We start from the raw sequence: 21,282 nt of genomic DNA, 5'->3' as shown, positions 1-21,282 counted from the left end.
CCTTGGCTCGTCAAAGACACTTGTACAACTGCACTGGCACTCCCATTTCCACTTTTTTACAGTCATAGGATGGAAAATTCTGCTCATACACAGCTTTCATTTCTTTGCCAATTTCCTGAGCTTTCTTGCCCTGCAAAAATGCAGGAACTTGTTCACTGCTTGATACTCCACTTTGTCAACCAGCAACCTTCCTCAGATTCTGGGCTCCACCTCTGGCGTAGATCACCTATGGGAATGAAATTTCACATGTTAGTTATTGAATATGTAGACAACTTATATTAAAAATGGCATCTTCCTCATGATGTTTTATCTAGCTCAGGGTACAAACTTTTTGATACCTTGTCATATACTGAGATTATAAAAACATGAATAACTACTTGGTGAAAGAATACTCATTGCCCATAACACTGTAAATGTTTATTTACAAAAATGTACAAAATTTTTGATTTGTAATTAAGAAATACATATTTAAAATGTGAGTGTATGCATGTTACTACCAATTTCAGCTGTTGTTTCTCCAATTTGTGCTATCCTCTTCATCTAGATAAAAATTTAATAAGATGAATACATTCAGCATAAAAACACTACTATATTACAATAAGAGCACTGTTTTAAAATATAATACATGCAACTCATTAAAAATTAACTTTTATTAAAAATGTAATAATTTAAATTTTATTTTCAGGAACTAGCATGCCATTTTCACAAAGTAATATGGCTAACAATGGTGAAGACTACTCTTTGATTAAGCCGAACTGCCAATTTCAATAATAACCTCTCCTTAGTTACAACAAAATTCTAAATATATTTCTATGCATTTAATTTATAGAATGAAAGGAAGACTCAAGGCAGTCCCTGCCTTGCATTTATGATGCTCTCAAAAATCAAGAATGGCATAGACAATTACAATGTGGAACATATTTTTTCACATACCTGATGTTACAACTTGAGATATGTTCTAGGAAGACATTTATTTAATAAATAAATATAGTGGAGTATGCTAGAATGAATGTAATTGGTTCTAGAACCTCATTCATTATAGCATTTGCTCGTTCTAGCATACATTGAAATATATGTATTTAGGGATAATCCAGGCCCGCAGTCTAGAGCAAAGTTATCATCCAATACAATGATTTAAACAGGAAAAATATAATACGAAATGAAAAATATAAGTGTAAAAATAATATAAAATGAATTTATCTAACTTTTATACACTGTACATAAAATTTGAAAAGCATAAACAATATTCCCCCAATAAAAATATAAACAAACTTTCCCTAATAAAAAATCATAAAATCTAGAGATTTGCAACCTGTGCACTTTTTATTTCTTCCTTGTTTTTTAAAATTGTACTGATTGTTGATTTAGCCATACCATATTCAGCACTTAGATATCCTACACTTTTTCCACTTTCTTGCTTGGAAATTATTTCTTTCTTAATCTCTAAGTTAATTGGCTTTCTCATTCTATTTTGCTGGCTCATGGCTAAAATTATATAGCAGAATAATTAAAAAAATATATTTTTACTGCTAAAGGGCAAATAAGCAGATAACTGAACCCTACAAACGATAACAAAGATGATAACCGACGCTCTAATCAAAGTGGGAAATTAGAGCAGGAAGCGGTCTAATCAACACGTCATGCACATGCGTGTGCTAAGTCGGCCAATAGTATTCCTCCGCATTCATTGTAGCATCCTGATTTTACTGATAAAAACTGTTTGTTGTAGCATTTGTTCATTGTAGCATACCTGACTGTATACAGATGCATCAGTTTCTATAAATTGTTATACACTCATCAATTAAAATAGTCTCTTCAGACTGTTGTAACCATCAAGTGCTACAAAGAAAATACAAACACAACAGAAGCACATTCCCATCTACCTCAAAATGCTCAGAATTATTCAGCTTCAGCAATAATTTTTCTGCATTAATTTTTAGTGAGGTTTCACACTATTTTTCAGATCTTAGGCAAATTTTGTAAAATGCACAAAATAATGTAACAGTGCCAAATTTCTTTTTACAATACTATAAATACTGACCAGATGTTGCTGAATGAATGTAAACAAACTGGCAACTCGCTTTACTGAAAATCTCACATTTACAATACATATTTAGAAAAAATATAATGAATAGTGAATAGCACACTTATACTCTGCACAGTTTGTTATTTAAATTTAGTTTGCTAATAATGACATTAATGTTATTGTTATTTGGTTTTTAGGAGCATTAGCAATTAAGGCCATATTGCTTTGGGAATATGTGGTGGTCATTCCCTGACCTTTCCGCATCCTCCATATTTAGTGGTGACGGGCTCAAACCCCGGTCTAATCAAGAAGCGTGCGTGCGCTACGCACTGCTGCTCCTTCCCACCTGGCTACGGGGGTGCCTTAATGACGTTAATTAACATAATTAAAATCATTATTAGTAAGCTGCCTTTAAATAACAAACCATACACAATTTATATAGCACACAAAGAATATCTTTAAATGTATATTCTCACTGAAGCAGTAACATTTCTGGATTTACTATGAACTCTTATCAACAGGCAACTAGCATGTTAACAATTAATTTGAAAACTGATAAAATTTTTTTGCAGTAAGCTAAGAACTTAAGATAATTTGAGAAACTCAATAAAATAAAATGAAGTTTAGTTTTAAAGGTGGACCACAAGTGAAATTGCCCGTAACGGCAAATAAGGTAAACCTTATTATATTTTGAACTTTCACTTAGTTAAACATTCAAATAAAATCTTCAAAATTAAGAAATGGTATTTATTAGTAAGTAAATATTGAGACTTTATATAAAATTCAAGTTAAATTCAGTGAAAGGCAATTGAGCAATTCATTGTATAACAATTAAGTGCAAGACAATTGAGTTTGTGGCAATTTGCTGTATTCGACAATTTCATGAAAGGACAATCTGCAGTACAACTTGGTGAGTATGACAATTCAGTGAATTCCATAAAAGGATTTGGTGTACGACAAAGAAAGACCAAAAATGCAAATTTTAATATTCCATGTTAAAATAAATATTGCAGCAACTGACGAGACTTTTAATATTCCATGATATAAATGGTTAATTTAGTGATTATGGTACAGGTTCTGATATATTTGAGAGAATACATTATGCACTTTTGGAAGTGTTAAGTGTATTGGGAAAACTGACAGTTTGGGAAGACTATTAGTTTAATAGAAGGCTAAGGCTGCAAGTAGAGGCAAAATTGATACTTAAGCTGCTTCCAATGGTATATGCACCAGTCTGAAAATCAACCCAACAAGGCATGCTAGGGACATGATGCACCACAATAAACTCTTGCTAGTGTTAAAAGAATTGTTCTTGAATGTTTCTCCATGTTTATTCTGAAGTGCCTGAAAAAGATTCTTCCTTAACCAAATCATTGCTTCATATATTGTCTGATCATTTATCCACAAAATTAAAAGTTTATTCATCTAAATATTTAAATATTAAAATCTGTCTTTCAAAATCATTCTCACAGTTGGATGAAACAACTCAGATTTATTAGACAGTTCATAAACTGTCATATTAAATTTCTAATGTAAGGGCATTTCAGGTCTTAGTTAATTTTGCACTCTGTGCATCGTTTTTCCTGTTCACAGACATGTCTAACAGTAAAAATACATAAAAACACACAAAAAACTTGCACAAAAATAAACTACTCCTGTACAGTGAAGTGGCAGAGATGCATGCAGTTCAAGGTGAAACTGCAGGGCCAAGTCCAGCTGACATGCATTTCTGTTTCCAGTTATGGGTCAGAGAAATCATGTACCGAATCTTGTTGTATATGCTCAAGCAATTACAATACACTTGCTTGAGCCTGATTGTTGTGAAAGCATGTATGGCTTGCTTAAACCCCGAGGCTGCCACATAAATGTGGACAATGAAAGTGATTACCACAGTGGATGAAACACCATTAAACAAGCAATATCTGACTGCATTTGAAAACCAAGGTGTGAAGTTTTTTGCCTCTGCTAAAATCTATCGTGTGTGACTTTCAAGAAGTGCCTACACACACACTCAAAGTTTAATGCATTAGATTAAAACATAAGCTGCAGAGAAGTTAAGGGCTGTCTCGCAATGAAAAGCATCATTTTAAATGTGGGAAATTATTAAGTTCAGCAGTTGTAAGTCAAGTTGGGGGTGTTACCACTGATAGTTTGACAGTTTGAATGACAATGTTGAAGAATATAAAGATATGTTTATGACTGTAAATGGAGGGAATTCCTTATTTAATCTCATTTTATTACAGGGTTTGCCATGGTCTAGTGGCGAACATGCACGTCACAAGTAAAGGGTTGAGCCCATTCACTGCCACAAAAAATGAACAATCCATTGTGAACTGTGGCACCAAAAACCTGATTGCCCTTAAAAATTAATTCAGTATGTTTGCAGTCAAAATAAATATATAAACTCTTCTGGCCTTAACCACATAAAGAATGAATGAAAATTTATATATTTACTTATTTATTTAACTGCATCAAGGTATGCAACTTTATAGTGATATTTTACTCATTCTCTATGCTTGCTAATCGTGGAACTTATGATTTTTTAATGTCTCTGTTTCATTAAAAAAAAGTTATTACCTATTCACATATTTTTAGCATGAAATGAGACTAAAAACAACATTTTGTATTAACAAATTATTTTTGCAGTCCATGGTGGATTAGTTTTATTTACCTTAGACAATTTATGTGGTGCATGTGTACACGCACATATATACATCATAAAGCACTAATGTCTGAATAGTTTGGCTTACCTTTTCCTTCACTTTGCTGCTTTTCCCAATTCCCAACCTGAAATTAAAAAAAAATATTTCTACTTTAAAGCTGAAAATGAAAATGTATGATAAAAATAAAAATTAGGATGGCTTTTATAAAAAAATGCAAATTTCTAATAAAGTAAATATGTATCCCTGCAAACACTCCTTAATATCATTTAAATCTCAATTAACTAGACATTCTTACTTTTCCATACACTGAATTTATTTAATTTAGTACCTGCGAATCCATATTTCTAATAATGCAATGATAGTCCTCTTAATCCACAGTATATTCAGTGTTTTTCACCCAACTACTTCTGGCAACTCATTTTCAGTATAATAAAATCCGGAATTGTTCTGCCAGGATTGACCTTACTGGCCACAGATTAATTCAATTCTTTGTTCAAATATTATGTTTATACAAGTTCTTAATTTATTATGGTATGCTACAACCTTCCAGGATATCCTTTGAGACCTACTGGGGATTGAGATGCAGTGGTTGAAATTTAACATTTTGAGAACATGCATTTTAACACTACACAGCATTCACTTTTAAACAATATTTGGAAAGCAATCACAAAAAAAGATAAATATGCATGCTGGGATCATCTTGTCCCCTCTGCGGCAAGTGCAGTAAAAGAGAGCAAAAATTTGTGAAATAAAAAATTAAAATAAAATGAAAAGTCACTAACAGAAGATAATTTGCCAAGACTGTTACCATCTCTCTTGTCAGAAAATCTTTTCAGAAAACCTTTGTTAGAGCAAAAGCCAAAACCTAATAAAACTAAATGCCAAAACATAAACTCCTTCAAAAAAATTGCATAAAGAAGGACTTCATTTGCCAGGATATAATGTTTTCAGGAACTTGGCCTCAATAAATGAAAAAAACAAAAGACAGAACATTTCAATAAATACTAAACCATGCCATGGAGCTGGGTGAGGAGGCTGTGGTTTTCTGCTATGACAATGTCAATCATGAAGTATTTACCAATAAGAACTTAAGAAACAAAGCTTTGAAACAAATCAATAAATGCCCCCAGATAGTGCTGTCTTGATGGAAATTTCATTACAAATGTTGGAATGAAACTTCATCAGAAAGAACTATATTGTAGGGGAAAAAAAAAAAACTTGGAATTGGAATAATTCCCATATTTAAAAAATTAATAATAATAAATATATAAAAATAAAAAACCTGCAATAATTTCCCTGAATGTGCTAAAAGGGACCAAATGAAAGTAAAAAAAGAAATTATTTACAGGGTCTCAGGGTAACTCGGGAACTTTTTTTTTCCTGGTGCAGCATAAGGCTTCCTTGCACCATATGGCTATTAATAATAATAATATTTTTTATTTTTTTTTTGCTGTATAAGTTTGCTTTCTTACAACATGGCCATGACCAGTGCTAACTGGCGCCATCTATTGAAAACATTAGTAACTAAATATGATGAATTATAAAATACAGTGCTTTTTCTAATTATTTATATTTGAAATATAAATACTTAGTTCAAAAGGGCATTATTGACCAACATTTAAGTTAAAGGAAATAGTAAGACTTAAAATGAAAGATTACTTCATTAGTCTTAACATATTAAAAATAGACCAAATTTTGACAATTTAAAAACCCATGACAGTTCAGTAACTTATCATGGCAACATTTCTGAATTATCCCTGTGGAATTGTATTATTATTATTAGCCATATGGTTCAAGGAAGCCTGAAGTTTATGCTGCACCAGCCAAAAAAAAAAAAAAAAAAATTTCTGAATTATCCCGAGAGAGAGAGAGAGAGAGAGAGAGACAGAGAGAGAGAGAGAGAGAGAGAGAGAGAGAGAGAGAGAGAGAGAGAGAGAGAGAGAGAGAGAGAGAGAGATAAGTAGAAGGGAATCACCAAGAAAAACAAGAATGATGATATCCAGCTCAGGACCATGGGTGTCCCAAGCCCATACTCACCAGCCAGATGTGAGTCCCTGAAGTTATTATCAGGACAAAAACTGGGAAATCTAAATTAAATTAAGGAAGAACTTGGATTTTGACGTAGTATCAGCTGAATAATCAGAGAAATTTGCAACTAATTTTTTTATGTAAATAACATTAACATAGAATACATCAATATAATTTAATTGGTATGGAATTACAGTAATGAATTACGATTTCCATGTATATGAAGGGTAATACTGTTGCTTCCCACTCCATAAAAATAGGCATATTAAGGATTAAGTATTTGCCACAGGCTTTGGCTGCACCAGCAAAACAAAAAAAAAAAAAGAGAAAAAAAGTAAATAAGAAAATACAAATCACATGCTTCACCCACAAGTACCTATCCAGTTGACTTTTTGAATTTCTTTAAAATGTTGGCTGCAACCACCTGTGGAGGAAACTTGTTCCAGTAATCAGCAACTCGCTGGCTGAAAGAAACCTTCCTACAATCTAGTCTAAACCTTTTCCTCTATAATTTGAATTTTGGCCCCTAGTTCTGAATTCTTTATAACAGCGAGAATTTTGCCTTCATACTTCATAGTCTTACCTCATACAGTGGCCCTTTTGCCAATTTCATCATGAGAGCTGCCTGTCTTTGGACCCTTTTGAGAAGCTCTATGTCTTTTATCAGATGAGGTCTCAATATGTGGACACAATATTCCATATGCAGTCATACAATTGCATTATACAGTAGACTTTCAGAATAACTGCACCTTCTGGGATTCAAGGTACCGTTATTTCAATTTTTACATTATCTAGAAAGTTTTATTTTTAATATATTTAATGTAGAAATAATGACGCTAAATAAGAAATAGCTTAAGAATGCAATTTTATTAACTGCACGTAAAAAAATCATAAACATGTTGATGATTCAATGTCATATTCTGCCATTAATACACTACTACTTACACCCCATTCTATTTTATTTATTATATCAAGTTTAGTCTGTGCGGGTAGCACAGTGGTTACGTCACTGTCCTCCCCACACTGGGTTTTTCCACCCAGTGTGGGGAGGACAGTGACATTTGAAACCTGTCAATGACATGACGAACTTTTATCAGCTTTTTTCACTCGGTGGCTGAGTTAGTCAGTCTCGGCGTAGATAGCAAGGTGTTTTCCTCAGGAAACTGAGGTTTTTTGTCCAGCAAAAGAGGTAAATCGACCAGAGAACATGCACGATTTATAGACACAATACACATGGATATATGAATTAACTTTCCGGCTAACCGTAATATAATACAGGCAACTCTCGGTTTATGAAAGAGTTCCGCTCCAAGACGCTGTTCGTTATACATTTTATTCGTTATGTGTATTTTGCATTGTTACGCTTTTATAATACAGTAATACCACGAAGTTACGCGATAGGTGGGTCCGACGAAAATCGCGTAAGTCGAATTCGCGTAAGTCGGGGTACAACTTTGCATATAAATACATATAAATTTTGCTTAATTGGGACCAAGGACTAACAAAAACACTAGTTTAGAAGAAAAATATTAATAAAATTGCAGTTCTTTATACATATTAATACAAAATATGTATTAAAAAAAAACAAATGAGTTACGTAAAAAAGTTATTTCGATGTCGATGGCTTCATAAAATCTAACAAATTCGTCTGACGACACAGCGCGTTCTTTTTTTCACGCAGAATTTCTTCGTAGCAAGCTAATAATTTTTTTATTCCTTGCTTTGTAGCTATAACGCGTCCTTCGTTGGAGTCTATGTTTTCTAAAATTTTTAAGCCCTTTACAATTGAGCCCTTTTCAATTTTCAACCTGTCAAGTTTGCAATTGTCATGTGCTTTTCGCCTTTGCTTCGTTTAGGCCTGTAGCACGTGCAATATCACATGGTCTTTCATTTCGCTCAAAGCGTTTCACAATTTCATATTTTTTCTCTATCGACAGAAGTGGACTGGCCATAAGCCTTACCGGGGAAACCCCGGTGGGCCAGTGTGATTTTGGCCATAAACCATAGTATGACGCCACTATAAATTTTCCCGGGTAAGAATTTTTGACCCAGTCCGCCTGTTTATCGATAATTGCTTTTCTTTTTCTCTCTGAATCTGCAGTGTCTTCACCAGGACGCTTCCTTTTCACACCTTTTAATTAAGTATTTTACTCATTTTTAGGGAATAAAGCACAATTACAAAACGAGGAGGCACGCTTGATACGCATAAACAAAGCTGCGCGCATGTAGCAACTGAATAAACAACACCATAGAGGCAGAGATACACTATTAACACCTCACATTTCTAGGGGTTACTACCATAAGACAATAAAAGTCCAGTTGCGTTTCTGCTAGTGAAATCTGTTATAAACTGGTAGTAAACTCGATCTAATTGCATTTGCGATTATACCGATAGCTGGAATTGTGTTGGTTTTTACGTTATTATGGTGAAATGTGTTTCCCCTTCACTGATATAAAAAACATAAAAGCAGCAAAGTTGAATTTTGTTCATCTTTCGCTCTCATTCTCTGCCGTCGCACCGTATATCGATAACATATGAAAAATGACCTTGAAGATAGTGGGCGGCAGCGTTGCCAAACGAAAAAAATCAAGAACCGCGTAACTCCGAGTTCGCGTAAGTCGGGGTAGCGTAAGTCGGGGTATTACTGTACATATCATGTACGTTAGCAGCCATTTTAAAGCATTAAAACCATGTACTAAACACTGAATGGTCTATACAATATGTTTTATTATAATGCATGTAAGTATTATGGTTTATCGTATACAATACATAATGTAAAATAAAATAAGAAAAGAATAAAAAAACATGATATCGTACTTGTTAATTTTAATTAAAAACAAAGAGTTACAACATAGAAATAACGAAAATGAGTACTAACATAATTATGTACTGAACATATGTATTCAATTTTTACTCATCAATATCTTCATCAGAGTTCAATATTTTCCACATAAGTGACACTAGGTGCAGATGAGGTAGATGGAAGGGCATCTGATAATGAAGAAACAGCTGGATTTTCTGCTTTTTTAAAATATGTTTTTATAGAAGATTGCACAGTTAGTTTCATTTTTTCTTCAGAAATCTCACTGTAGCATGCTAGACAGTCATAAATGCCTCTTTTCACTTTTGCAATTCTTTCCATATTTGCATCTTCTTCTTCAAAGATTGCCAACCCCTCAGAAATTGATTAAAAAGCTGCAGCCATTTTCTGCCTTGTAAATGTTCGGGGAGGGTGTGAAATATCAGGTTCTTCTGTTACTTCAGAATTTAGATGTGTCTCTATTTCAATTATTTCACTGGTTATTAATTCCTCAAAATGCGAGTCCAAAAGCCCTCTCACATCAGTCAGATCAAGGTCAAGGTCCATTTTATTTCCCAATTAAACAATTTCTTCAGTCACAGGTTCTATTGGCTCCTCAAAATCATTTTAAATTATGCACAAACTGTGGACACAAATTTTTCCACACACACCACTTAAGTTTGTTTCCTTCACATCGCCCCCAGGCACCAGCAATGTTTTGCAATGTATTATAAATGTTGTATGCCTTAGTTTAATTATCAAATAATTTTCTGATAATTATTGCAATAAATAAATTTTTAAAAAGTTTATTTATTTAAATCTTACAATTATGTTCACTATATATTTGGCATTTCGTTTTATAAGGAACTGTATCTATTGGCGACTTTAAGAAATTTTGAATGAATTGTGACGTTTGTTATAGTGAATGTTCGTAAATCGAACGTTCTAAACCGAGAGTTACCTGTAGTTCGATTATAACAAATTTGTCATTAAGCTTTAATGTTGTTCTTCTTTTCTTCTCTGCATGAGGTTTATTAACTTTAGGAGCCATAGTGAGGGGTTTTTAATTTAAAATAAATGTAAAACAACAGTGGTATAATGCATGATATCAGTACAGAATTCACTTTCAAAATAGTGAACGTAAACAAATACAGTGAAACTTCCCTTTAACGGACAGCCATGGGGAACGAAAATTTGTCCGTTAGAGAGAAGTGTCCGCTAACAAGAAGTCTGAGGGAGAAAAAAAAAAAAGAAAGAAAGAAAAAAATCGTTAAACGTTTAATGTAAAATTAAATTAAAATATATACAAATTTTGAACAATATTTTTGTAAATAATATACAATTACATACACAAGAGATAAAGAAAAATCGTTAAACGTTTAATGTAAAATTAAATTAAATTATATACAGATTTTGCACAATATTTTTGTAAATAATATACATACAATTATGCTATGCATATTATGACTTTATCCTAAGAAAAATACATACAGTAATCACTTATTTTCTTCTGCACCTTCTTCCGGCTGATAATTTTGTTTTCAACATTTGTTTGGAGCGAAGAAACCATCGAAAGTCCTTCAGTATCTTCTTCAGCGGCGAAAAACATTTTTAAACGATTAATTTGTATGAGCGCTTCTATTTTCATCGGTGGTTCGTCGTTAATATGTTCTTCGACAGAATGACCTCCTTCCATTTCTTCATCCTCATGAGGAACTTCTTGAAAAATATCGATGATAATGTCATTGATATCTACAGCACCATCTTCTGTAGTGAGGTTCGAGTCTATATCTTTGTAGCCAGGGTCACTTGTAGCTGAAGTATCGTACATTGTCAATAGATGTAGAAGAACAAGAACTTCAACATCTATCTGAACAAGAACAAGAACTTCAACATGTTGAAGTTCTTGTTCTTCTTGGTGCTCCACATTGCTGTTCACAACTTCAATTTTTGCGTTTGAGAAGCTAGACTTTACAAAACAGTTCACGACAGTTTGTTTTCTAATTGTGTTTACTGAAGAGGAAATCCATTGAATCGCATCTAGGATGCTGAGTTTCTTTTCAAGGTCACTCGCTCATGTTTGCAATGAGATGTCTTAAAACACGTTTTCTGTAGTGAAGTTTAATTTTTTTTATTATCCCTAGATCCAAGGGCTGACATTCTGCAGATGTGTTTGGTGGCAGAAAAACGATTTGAATGTTGGACAATTCAATGTGCGGGTGAGATGCAGCATTATCCATGAAAAGAATAATTTTTCTGTTTTGACTAATCATGTTTTGGTTAAAGTGACTTATCCATTCGCTCATGATATCTCGTGTCATCCACGCTTTTTTATTAGACTTCCAGTCAACATTCAAAAGATTCAACTTTATGCCCTTGAAACAACGAGGATTTTGTGGTTTTCCTATAACAAGAGGTTGTTCAAAGTCTCCCAGCATATTTGTACACAATAGTACAGTCAAGCGTTCCTTACAAATTTTTCCGCCCTGGCACTTTTCGTTTTTTAGACTGTTTTTTCAGGAAGAGCTTTAAAAAACAACCCTGTTTCGTCACAGTTGTAAATATCCTTAGCTTCAAAATCACGACATAAATCTTCCAATTTGATGGTCCACTCTGTTACAACCCCAGTATCAACAGATCCACCTTCACCACTTACGGTTTTCCAAGAAATTTTATGCCGAGTTTTGAACTTGTCTAGCCATCCCACAGAAGCTTTGAACTCATTTACTCCCATAGATTTCGCAACCTCCGAAGCCTTTTCCCTAATAATAGAGCCATTAATGGGAATTTTTTTAGCACGTGCGCGACAAAACCACTCATACGTAACATTGTCAATTTGAAGTCTAACAGTTTTCGGGAATGATTTTTGAACCTGATCATTTCCGTGTTGCCAAAATTGTTTGAGCAGTTCATTTTTTTTTCTTTAGGATGTCGCTTACCTGCGTTTTCCCGATTTTGAATTTTGCAGCGAGATTGCGAACACTATTTTTTTGCCAATCATACGCATTAATGAGTTCGACTTTATCTTTTAAAGTTAAATGTTTACGAGAAGACATTGTGCACTTCACACGACACTGAACAAAACTGAAAACTGAAATTGAAAAGACGAAAGGCCGACCAAATTCCACCCCCCCTGCACACCGAATTCATCAGAAGTTTTACACGTGCTCTAAAATTCTTGAAAAAGGGTTTAGAACCGCGACCTAAGCCTTGATAAAATTCAGAAAATCGGAAATAGAAAATAAACACACGATTGAGGCAATACGTGGAAGAAACGTTCCTAGAAAAAGGGCTGTGAGCTCTCCCGCAGTCCATTATGGGGAGATCAAATTAAGTGCTAATCTAAACGAAACAGTGCAGATTGCCTGTCCGCGTCCGTTACAGAGAATGTCCGCTAGACAGAAGCTGAAAACACGTTAAAACCAATAGAGGTGAGTTGGGGAATTTGAAAATGTCCGTTGTAGAGAGATGTCCGTTAAAGAGAGGTGTCCGTTAGGAGAAGTTTCACTGTATAGTAATCACATGATTTATCATTTTCTTTTTTCGGCACTGCAAGACAGCTGCACTGTAAACACCTAATCTCAATGTGCCATTAGTTCGAATGTTCCGCTATTTGGGTGCCATTATTTCGGCAGTCTATTGTACAATGCAATTATGACCTTCCTATCTCTACAGGATATTGTCTGAAATATCATTGATAGGACATCATGGGCTTTCCTTGCTGCCTGTTTACACTGCTCGGAGAATTCACATCTGAAGTTCTGGGTATTGTAACACTTGCATTGTAACACCCAGATACCCTTCTTGCTCTACTGTTTTCAGTTCAATCCCACCAAGTGTATGTTATTTCGGGGTTTCGGTGTTGCTATTCTCCAAGTGTAAGACTTTGAATTTTGCTGCATTAAAACAGTTTCCAGTTTTCTGACCATTTTTTATGCCTGTTCAAGTCATCCTGAAAGAGTGCAGCTTGGCACTGATCATTAATAACTCTCCCAATCTTTGCAAATTTTGACATCACGCCCTCTATTCCTTCGTCAATGTCACTTATGAAAATCAAAAGCAACACTTTTGATTTTCAAGCTGTAGAATAGATGTGCGGAAATTTGCCTTTAGCCAGCGGGTGGTTAATTGCTGGAACAAACTTCCATCTGTCATTGTGCAAGTTGATAGGTTAAATAACTTTAAGGGGGAACTGGACAAACATTTAGAGGGAATGGTTGTGTGAATTTTTTTTTTTTTTTTTTTTGGCTGATGCTACATAAGCTCATACGCTTGCTTCCTTGCATCACATGCCACGATTACTATTACTAGTCCAAGAACCGATTCTTGGGGGCCCCACTTCTGATGTTACACCAATCTGAAGAATATCCATTAGTCACAACTCTCTTTATCTTCTACCATGCAGCCATCCTATGATCCATTTTAAAATCTTTCCAGTAATTCCAATATGTTCCAGCTTATACAATAATCTCTCATGAGAAACTAAGTCACATGCCTTGTTAAAATTCAAATAAACTATGTCAAAACTATTCCCTACAGCCAGCTCATGAAAAACTGTTAAAATAGCTTATCAGGTAAGTTAAACATGATTTTTTCCTTAAAATCAAGTTGTATGTCCTTCAGAATACTACTGCTATTCAAATGTCCTTGGATTGCACTCTTAATCATTGCCTCCAAGATATTCCCTACCACTGAAGTCAGACAACCTGGTCTGTAGTTAGCAACTTCTCTCTTATAACTGCCTTTGTACTGTATTGGTGATACGTTGGCACTTCTCCAATTCAAAGGCATCTCTCCAGAGTCCAATGACACCCTCATAATTAATCACAATGGTTCAATACACACTGTGTGGCTGCCTACCTCAAAATTAGTAGGCATATGCCATCAAATAACAAAGAATACATCTGCAACACCCCACACGTCATATTTAACTATTAGGTACAATTGTGATAGCATTTATGCAAGTGACTCATAAAGAAGGTTTCCTTCTTTAGAAGCATCCGAAAGATATAAAGTATAGAAGAACAGATAAGTCAGATCCAGCTTTCCGTTCTCTCCAATGTGGATATCACTGAGAATCCAAATCAATCAGTGACCATTTCCATGAATCAAGCAAATTACATGGGAACTTTTAAAAGGCGTTTCTCACCAAATGCTTCCTGGAATGTTCCATAAATAAAAAATAATGACATTCAAACCAAATTAGTCTCGGATGTCCTAATTCCTACTTCCTAATCTCTTACACCTTACTACCCAAGTTGCACCTGAGCACTAGCCTTGATAACTGAGAAACTGGTATCATAGTAATGGGATATGTAATTTAGGGTGGCAGGTGTTGGTTCCCTTCAAAATCAAGCTGGAATTCTTGGTTAAAATGATTTGTCAATCTGCAGTGATTTTTTGCTTAACAAATCAGATTAACCAAATTACAGGTTGATCATAGTATTAGTAATGGCAAATGATGCATGGCAAGGAAGCAAGCTCATACTGCTTGCTTCCTTGCCATGCACCAAGCATCATGAGAAAAAAAATTAACATCACTTGCCCATCCCCTCTAACAATTTAAGAATTTAATCCTTCCTTAAATTTATTCAACGCCCACAACACACTTCCACAATACCAGACAGAAGTTTGTTTTAACATCAATTACTTTCTAGATGAAAGCAAATTTTCACAAATCTATTCTGAAAACCATCCATTTTCAATTTAAATTTATATCTCTTCTTTGTTTGTCTGGGAAAGAGTAAAAATGCTATCAGAATTTAGTTTACTCAATTCATTCAAATTTTAAGAACTTCAATCAGGTTGCCTCACAGACCTAGTTTCCAGATGCTGCAATATGCACAACTGAAGTCTTTCTTGGTAATAATACCCTTTTGTGCCCCTGACTAATCATGTTGCTCTTCTCTGCATCTCATCCAATAGATCTGCATCCTTCATAAAAAAGTAGGCTTCCCCACCTGTATGCAGTACTTATATAGTGGGACATTCACCTCCATGTCCTGTTGGTCCTTCCTATTGTTTTCTCTCCAGCCCTGAACAGCAAGAATTATGCATCTTTGAAATTTTGGTATTCTTTAGAGTTGACCAATTCTGATAATGAAAACAGAAGAGCTTGTCAAGTTTTAGCAGCAATTCTTTTCAGAATTGAATATGTATTCAATTCTGGTAAATGAGTATGACAGAAACAGCCCCTATATTATTGAAATTCAATATTTCATTTGATACTTTGTGATAAAGAAATTTACGCTTTGGTTGGGATCTATTTTCTCCTCTATTTGCTCCATAAATGGAGCAAATGGAGGATAAACAAAATCCAAAACATATTACATTTGTGTTTATCACTATGCTATTTGATTTCAAAATATCACCATTGTCTCTTTGATGACTGTTGCACAAGTCCCAAGCAGCCATGATGAGAGACTAAGCCATATTAAAGATAAATAACATTCTTCTTTTCCTTTTCACTGTGCTGGAAGATGTAATCATCAGTGAAATATTCTGCCATTCTTTTACTTGACTGAAGACATTTGTTAGGTCTTATTTTTTGATTTGGTGTGCTTTCTGTATCGAACAGAGTAACATGATGAAATTTATGATATATGAAAATGAAACCAGTTTCCGAAGTGCACACACTCAACTTATCTCCCTTCACTCACCAATAAATGGTTTCAATCCAATAACAGAGGGGTTACAAGAATTGTATTTTCTAATTGAATTGAAATTTCTAATTGCTTTGAACGGATATCAATCATTAAAATCACAGAAACAGGAAAAATAAATAAATAAAGTAATACTTGGAACAACCTGATATTTTTATATGCTTCTTGCCTCAACAACTAAGCAATGAGTTTTTCAGCAGATTAGATAACACTAAGGGTTCCAGGTGTATGTGAGTTATATCACTGCCTAATCGCGAACTCGAAAGATCCTCATCATGCAGTTCACTGTTCCTCTTATTCTTTTTTTTTTTTTCCTAGACTAATCTGAAACTTCAATTCAACATTGCTTACTTGTTCTAAAAGGCCAGGAATGGATGTGGAGAAAGTGAGTAAGTTGGTTGCATGTATTACTTTATTTATTGATTATTTGTTTCATTTACTAATTTTTAACTGTTTAAACTGGTGAAATTTAAGATTCCAGAGATTCAATTTTCAGATTTGTGATTAGGGCATGTAATTCACTGGGGATATTCCCAAGGACCAATACTTTAGGGACTAATACCCAGTTAGTAAAAGATATAATTTACAAATATAAAAATGTTCAAATAGACTTCATTCCGATGTTATGCAAAGCAAGTATAATCCAATATTAAATCTCTTCAAAACAAGTTATATTCAAAATTTTAATTACAATAATGTGGGTTGAGAATTTTCACAAAAATCTACACAGTTAGCTAGCATATTGTAAGTTAACCTTGTAACTTTTTCTATCAGCTGTTTTTCTTATTTTCCCAAAAGTTATAAGAGGATTAAGCTAACTTGTCTTGCACATCTACTATTCATCATTACATAATTCTGTTTCTTTTCATCTTCAACAGATTAACCATTCCAAGTTGAGTGTATCTGGTTATCATTTATTATATGATTTGTCACAGTGGTCTCATCTGGTGTTGTGGAAGTGGGTAGTTTGAATAAATTTAAGAAAGACAAATTATTAGAGGGATCAACAGATGATACAAGAATTTTATTTTTTTTTCTGATGATATATAAGCTTGCTTCTTTTGTATCATTTGCCAGTACTAACACTTGAGGTATGAGATTTTCCTGTTAAAATATGAGAGTACTGGAAAAACAAGAATGCTATAAAATTACTCACCAATTAAATCATATATAGACTGCCTTTAAACCACCTTTACAATACCAAACTGTTATGTGAATAGTACATGATACAAACCTAAAATCACTTCCAGAAATAGAGGATATCTCCAAGTTTTCATTCACAAATTGGAAAATGTACATGCTTCAGTAGATGGCAGCATAATCACAAAACTGTAATCGTGGCAGAATTTACCAATGGCAAGAAGATTGCCATTTTCACGATAAGTTGTCACAAAGTGTGGGGACCTTCTTTGGAGAAGCTATCATCGCAGGTATCACATATCTGGACATGTTACAGAATTTTATTTTGCACAAACTGCAGGATAGCAATAATGGTAATATGATTTTCCTACAAGATGGAGCTCTGCCACATTACCATAAAAAAAACCTCTTGTGTAACTGAGCAATGTTTCCTGGGAAGTGGACTAGAAGAGATGGATCAATTTTGTAACCGTGACAATCCCTGATCTGACTCCTTTAGATTTTACTCCAGAATTCACAAAAGACAAAGTGTATGTTGCATCTATGCCAGGAACCATAATGAATTTCATCAATACTGACAACATACCGGCTTATCCTACTCATCTTCAGACATAACTGATGAAATGGGGTAATTTTTTTGCAATGGTGTATCCATTTTTCTCTCTGAAAGCTCTGTAGGTGCTGGTAGATGACATGCTTATCTTCTTACTTCTCCACTAGTGCTGCTGCTGTTTACCAACATTCAATCCTTTCTCCCACTCTTTTCCTCTTGTCTATAAATGACCTTCCAGCAACTGGCAAACCCATCCATACTTGTGCTGACAATAATGCACTACATTCTGCCTTCCACTTTGAAAAAAACTTACCCTGTAAAAACAGCCTCAACACATCTCAAATACCTATCACCAATTCCTTAAATACTAATCTCCAGATAATTCTCCAATGTGGCAAAGAAAATTTAGTTAACTACAATTCTTCTAAATCTTAGTCCTGTCTTATTTCTCACAAAAAAAAAAGAGTTAATTCTTATCTTTGATGATATTCAGATTTCTAGTTGGACTATATACCTTTGTAAGAGATTACAGTGACTTCTAATTTCTCCCTTGGCATATCACAAATATTGCTTCTTCTATATCAAAATACACATCATACAGGGAATTGTCGCCCTTGTGCGTTACCAGATAATTGTCAAGGCCTCGTTATGTCAAGGAGCTGGGTAAGTTCTGTTCTTACAACATGTTACCTCCCATCACTTTTACTTTATCTTCTGAATACATCCTAAATATTAAAACTAATAGAACAAACTTATCTGCAAAAAGATCTAAAACACCTAGACATCCTCATTAATTTCACTTATAATATCAATGTTGATCTTTTCCACATACAATCTGCCAAGTTTCACTTACTTTTTCTGACAATTATTAGTTGCCTCAACTACTACTTTTCACTGTTGACCTAACAGTAACATTCACTCTATTTCCTTTCACTTCAAATGTGGTACTTTTGCATATGTTTGTGCTGATATTCCTTCTCAGAAATTTTCTAATTTGAAAGAATCTCTGCTGACTGAAAATCTCTGTCCCATGCTGTCAATTTCAATTGTTGCCTCTATCATTACCCCAACTCCACTAATCACACAGAACTCTGAATTTCTTTCTTTGAAATTATTTTCTCCAGTTTAACTTCCCTAACAGTGAGCTAATTTAGCTTGGTAATTTTAATGTTCACAAGTCCAGATGGCTTCAGTTTTCTAGTTACACAGACCTAGCTTATCTAAATACTGAGGATTTTGCAATTACTAATGACCTCACACAGACCTAATCACACACCCAACATGCTTAATCATATTCTCGCCAACAATCCTTCAAAGTAGATGGTATATGCTAGTGGTCCTCTAGGCACTTCAAATCACAAGTTGGTGATGTTCTCTTCTCCAATCGAACCTCTCTCTCTCTCTCTCATGGACATTCTCTGCTCATACTGCTTGCCATTAAAGCAATGTGAAATGGGATGATCCAAGATTTCTATTATTCGTTTCCTTGTTTGGATTACTGCTTTAAATCTTCCGATGCCAATGTTTGCTTAGATTGTGTCATTGAAATTATTCTTCAGTGTTCTCCCCAGGACCTATTGAATGGGCACACCGCCCGGTGAATTTAACTGACTGCCGGTCTAAAATTTAAGAGATTCTTGTACCGTATGGTACTGATCTTGATGAATAGTAATTCAAACACTATGCAATCGAGGTCAATGCAACAGGAGCAGATGGCAATCCAGCTGGAATTGTGATTGGATGCCGAAAGATCAGTAGAACTCAGCTTTCCAGTACATAACCTACCTATGCAGTTTAAGACCTCCCACTATTCGACCATTGTGCTGACCTCATGCAGCCATCACATAATTCGACGCTGTGAATCCAGATTACCAAGAATACTGTTGCGTGCTTTATGTTGAGCTATCAGATGCCAGTCGGTTGATGGCGTCGATATGTTGGTTGAATTCTGCGATTCACTGAGTCGACTCAGATTCACTTTTGTTATTCAAATCTTTCAGACACTTTCTGAGTCAGCTCAGTGTATCAACTCACTCACTCTGCAGCCATCTCTATGGCAAGCTAAGTATTATAATTCCACAAGCTAGTACAGCATGTTAAATTCTGTGAACTATTATATGTATTGTTTGTCTTGGTCTTCGTACAGGAGCACAAATATAATAATATATATATTGCAATAAAATAAAACAAAATAAGAACCCATAATGAGTAAGAAGTTAAATCAGAAAACATTTAAATTTAAACATTTTTCATTATTATTTTTTTACATCGAATTCTAATAAAACTGTGTTTTTTTTAATTTTATTAAAACTATACTTTTTAAATGAAAAGTACCTTATTTGTTAAATTTAGTGTGTTTATGTATATGTGTTGGAATTTTCATTTTTCAGTTAAAAAGTACAACACTAGCCAATATTAAATTTTTTAAATGTTTGTTGCATAAATTATTATTAAATAAATATGTTAAATTACACAATTAATTTTTGCTCTGAATCGCTTAAGTCACATTTAAAAATAACAGAAAATTTAATAATATTGTAAAGTATTACACTTCCCCACTTGGTTACTTCATAATGCCACCTGGCTGGCAAAACTTTCTGGGGAGATCACTGTTCTTGTATGAGAAAACCCTTTATTGCATTGTAAAATCTTGTCCATTTCATGGGTTTCCAATAAAAGTGCTAAGGCTGTTCAAGAAAAGAATGTTACTTATTGAAATTTGCTTGCATCCAACTCTCCAGCTTCATTTTCTGTTTATACTAGAGCTTGCAACAATTGTAAAATGGTTATTAATCAATTCAAACTTGATTTTGAACAGTCAAAGTGTAGAAAACTTTTATCTTGTACACATGGCAGTTAAGCTCTCCAGTTTCTTGCCAAAAGCTATTGGCTTCTGTCCATTGATACTCTTATCTCTGTAACAACCTAATGATTCTATTGCACCCTCAGCTAAAAACAAAGCAGACTTACTAACATTCCTATTCTTCTTTTCATTCTTTTATGGATAATTTTTGTAAATCCCCTCCCATCATACCCAATACACTCAACTCAATGCCATTCATAGTCTTCAACAAAAGAATGTTAGAAAAATTATGGGCAATCTAGAAGCCAAGAAAGCTCCAATTCCTGATGGCATTTTTCTACTTGTTCTCAAAATGTGTATTCTTGAGCTTGTTCCTTTCTATGTTGCTCTTTTACATTATCTCATTCCACTGGTGTCTTTCCCTCTGTTTGGAAATTTGCTCATGTCCAGCCAGTTCCTGAAAAAAGTGACAAACCCCTTCAAATTCCTTCCAATTATCATCCCAATTACACTTAGCTCTGCTCTTTAAAAAGTAATGGAGAAATCTGTCAACCACATTTAAACTATTCCACCTATTCAATGATTGCCAATATGAATTCCATCAGT

At 34.2% G+C, this 21,282-nt stretch overlaps 1 protein-coding gene across 2 annotated transcripts in view; it reads right to left on the bottom strand.

The window, feature by feature from the left end:
- Positions 1-400: 400 nt before the first annotated feature.
- Positions 401-21,282, bottom strand: part of Ctu1 (Cytosolic thiouridylase subunit 1) — an 84,713-nt gene continuing 63,831 nt past the window's right edge. For both annotated transcript variants that reach the window (XM_090381971.1, XM_090381972.1), the window contains exons 14-15: positions 4,777-4,813; positions 401-540 (exon numbers count right to left, since the gene is read on the bottom strand). In XM_090381971.1, the coding sequence (XP_090238097.1) occupies positions 469-540; positions 4,777-4,813 (109 nt within the window). In that variant the 3' untranslated portion in view covers positions 401-468. The remainder of the gene's footprint in view (positions 541-4,776; positions 4,814-21,282) is intronic.

Source organism: Mastigoproctus giganteus, chromosome 9 (assembly GCF_048544385.1).
Source record: "Mastigoproctus giganteus isolate SK-2022 chromosome 9, ASM4854438v1, whole genome shotgun sequence".
Lineage (NCBI taxonomy): Eukaryota > Metazoa > Arthropoda > Arachnida > Uropygi > Thelyphonidae > Mastigoproctus > Mastigoproctus giganteus.
The sequence above is the reverse complement of the archived record's forward strand: the minus strand, read 5'-3'. Positions and strand labels throughout refer to the sequence as shown.